The sequence below is a fragment of the Suillus subaureus genome, assembly GCF_016647635.1.
Source record: "Suillus subaureus strain MN1 chromosome Unknown BJ212scaffold_81, whole genome shotgun sequence".
NCBI lineage: Eukaryota > Fungi > Basidiomycota > Agaricomycetes > Boletales > Suillaceae > Suillus > Suillus subaureus.
In genome coordinates this window covers 14,824-17,364 of record NW_024538637.1, presented here as the reverse complement: position 1 = coordinate 17,364, position 2,541 = coordinate 14,824, and the positions used below count along the sequence as shown (strand labels likewise).

The 2,541-nt window shown below is 45.4% G+C and overlaps 1 protein-coding gene across 1 annotated transcript; it reads right to left on the bottom strand.

The window, feature by feature from the left end:
- Window positions 1-1,625: 1,625 nt before the first annotated feature.
- Window positions 1,626-2,339, bottom strand: BJ212DRAFT_1397919 (uncharacterized protein; the record flags this gene model as incomplete). The annotated part of the gene is given in 5 exon segments (XM_041337261.1): window positions 1,626-1,898; window positions 1,954-2,007; window positions 2,045-2,054; window positions 2,070-2,251; window positions 2,307-2,339. Coding segments are annotated over 4 exon segments (203 nt in total), but the record flags the coding sequence as incomplete, so codon positions are not given.
- Window positions 2,340-2,541: the final 202 nt, after the last annotated feature.

Sequence of the window (2,541 nt, the reverse complement as noted above, 5' to 3'; positions counted from 1 at the left end):
ACAAGATTGTCAAAACAAAGACACAAGAAGCAGGGATTGACTTGAAGACCGACGCAGAATGGTCCGGGTAGACAGGAGAATCCAAGGGCTGTACCAAACCAACGAGGGAAAAAGAATTGTTAGAATAAAGATGCTCCTCTTGGTCAAACAAAGCCTGTACTGAATCGTGCCAAGTTTGCAGCATTGAGCCGTGACATCGAATATCACAAAGAAAATGGTGAAGTTCAAGGACCGGACGAGATGATAAAATTGATAGAAATGACCACACATAACAGTCTTCAGTTGGGTGAATGGAGGTGGTCATCAGAGGAGGAAATTGGAGTACTCGACCACATCGAAGTGCAACGTTCGGTTGGATCAACTCAAATGACACTCGGAAAACAGGTAGATCCCAAGGACCAAACATACGAGGTGACGGGGCTGATATAGTCGACTCGAGCATAAGTATTTTGGCGGATGATCGAAGTTAGCGTGAGGTTCGTCGACAAATGTAAACTCGTAAATGGTCGACGATCGGGTTGGCCAAGCGAGTATCCAAAGGCGTAGGACAATCATAACTCAAAAGTACTGCAGGAGCATTTAGAGGTGGATTCAAACAAAAACCATGAGGTCATCCTTGAAAAGAGGGTCTGGAGAAGCGGAGATCGATATCAATTGGAAGAAACCATCGATTAGGTGGTTCAGTCGATTCCAAGAGGTGCTATCGGAGAAAAGAGAATTCTAAAGCCAGCTATTGTGAAGGCTGACCTGAGAGTCAGCGGTCTCCTCGCTCGAATCTAGGTAACCGTGTAGTCTAAGTCAGGTGTTCGAGACCTGTTAGATCGCAAAACGTTCATGTTGTGTGGTGTGCTCCAATTGAATACCACACAGTTATATGAAGTTAGGGGTCTAAACCAGTAGAAGTAGAAAGGAGAGAAGGTTAATTCGGACGACAACCTTATATATGTGAGAGAGCAATTGTGAGACATCCAAATACTGATGGAAACAAATGTCTTCCTACAGTCCGTGATGATACAGAGTGATGTCATTTCTATCTTGACCAGATCAACATCCTGCTCAGCGAGCATGAACGAATGTATAGGAATCCGAGTCACTCAAGTTCATAATGTGATGGGATTGGAAGACGCACCGAGTATCGCAGAACGTGTAGAATGAATATATAAGTGTGAAGTCATCAGTTATAAAAGATACAGCACTGGGTGAGTGTACACAAATTTAACTGCAACTATAAGCACTGCCACGGCTGCTATTTGCTGCGCCATCCTGGCAAGGTATGTCAACTCGCACAATCCGTGATGATGTGCAATGAGGTCATTTCAGTCTTGAATGGATCAACATTGAGGACGAGGATATGATGAAGTTCATCTTCTGATGGAGTTTGGCAAACGCAGGAAGTATTGCAGATAGCATATAATTGATACATGAGTATTAAAATATCAGTCATGGAGGATATATCATACAACAAAGTGGATGAGTGCATACGAAGCATCCTAGGGAGGTATGTCAACGCGCTCCAAGCGCCATCAAGGAGGCATCCTCAGTCTTCCATGAGACCAACATGAGTAATAGCAGAGGAATGCCTTGCACCAATGCACGTGTGGGAGCGAATCGATATCAGATGTGTCGTTTTCCTGCGGCACAGTAGCCTGATGGCTAGACAGATGTCGGGTATCGTCTACTTTCTTGTATTCTGGTAGTTTGGCAGCAAGAAGCCGCTGTAGTGCACAAATCAGCAAAAGGGACCGAGAAGCAAGAACATGTATGTTACAGTGACTTTATGGTCTGGTGCGACTTCAACTACTGGTGGCCCATGACTGTGTTTTGGTACGAGTAAAGAAAGATGCTGCTGTAGGGATTGCACGACTCTGTTTGAGCGGGGGTGGAGAACTTATTTCAAACTGGATGCGCACTCAGTCATGCATTGCGAGTTTAGCATAGAAATTGAAGACTGACCTGATCAAATTGAATTGTTGCCTGAGAGGATGGTAAGGGCAACATAGCAGGGACCTGTTGCACCGTCATGGAGTCAGCTGTCAAAGAACCAATATAGAAGAGTCACGACCTACATCTCACGAGGTTGGATGCGATGAACAGGGACTGGGTTCATGCTAGGAGAGAAGCTAAGGAATTTTCCGAGACGAAGGAAAACGGGTTGCTGCGGGTCTATTGTGGGCAGAGGTTTCTGCGACGTAGTTATGGTAGGTATTGGTGGCCTGCGGTGGCCGGCAGGAGGACGACGAGTTGCATCAGACTGTAATGATGGAGGTGGGTGAGTGGTGTCATGAATAAAAGAATGAGATGCGCACATGCAGTAGATGATTGAGGGCTGACTTTTTGCGTGCAATGATCTGTAAGGGGATGTTAGTACACAAACAGTAGATGTTTGCAGGGAATGCATACACGAGCCTGAGCAAGAATGTCGGATGGAGTATCACAGATGCAAATCTTGTTGCCATCTCCGGTGGCCATCGTATAAGCTAGTTGTCGTGAGTCAGGTGAGAGAATAAGTCCAATAGAATCATGAACTTGAATGTCGAAGGA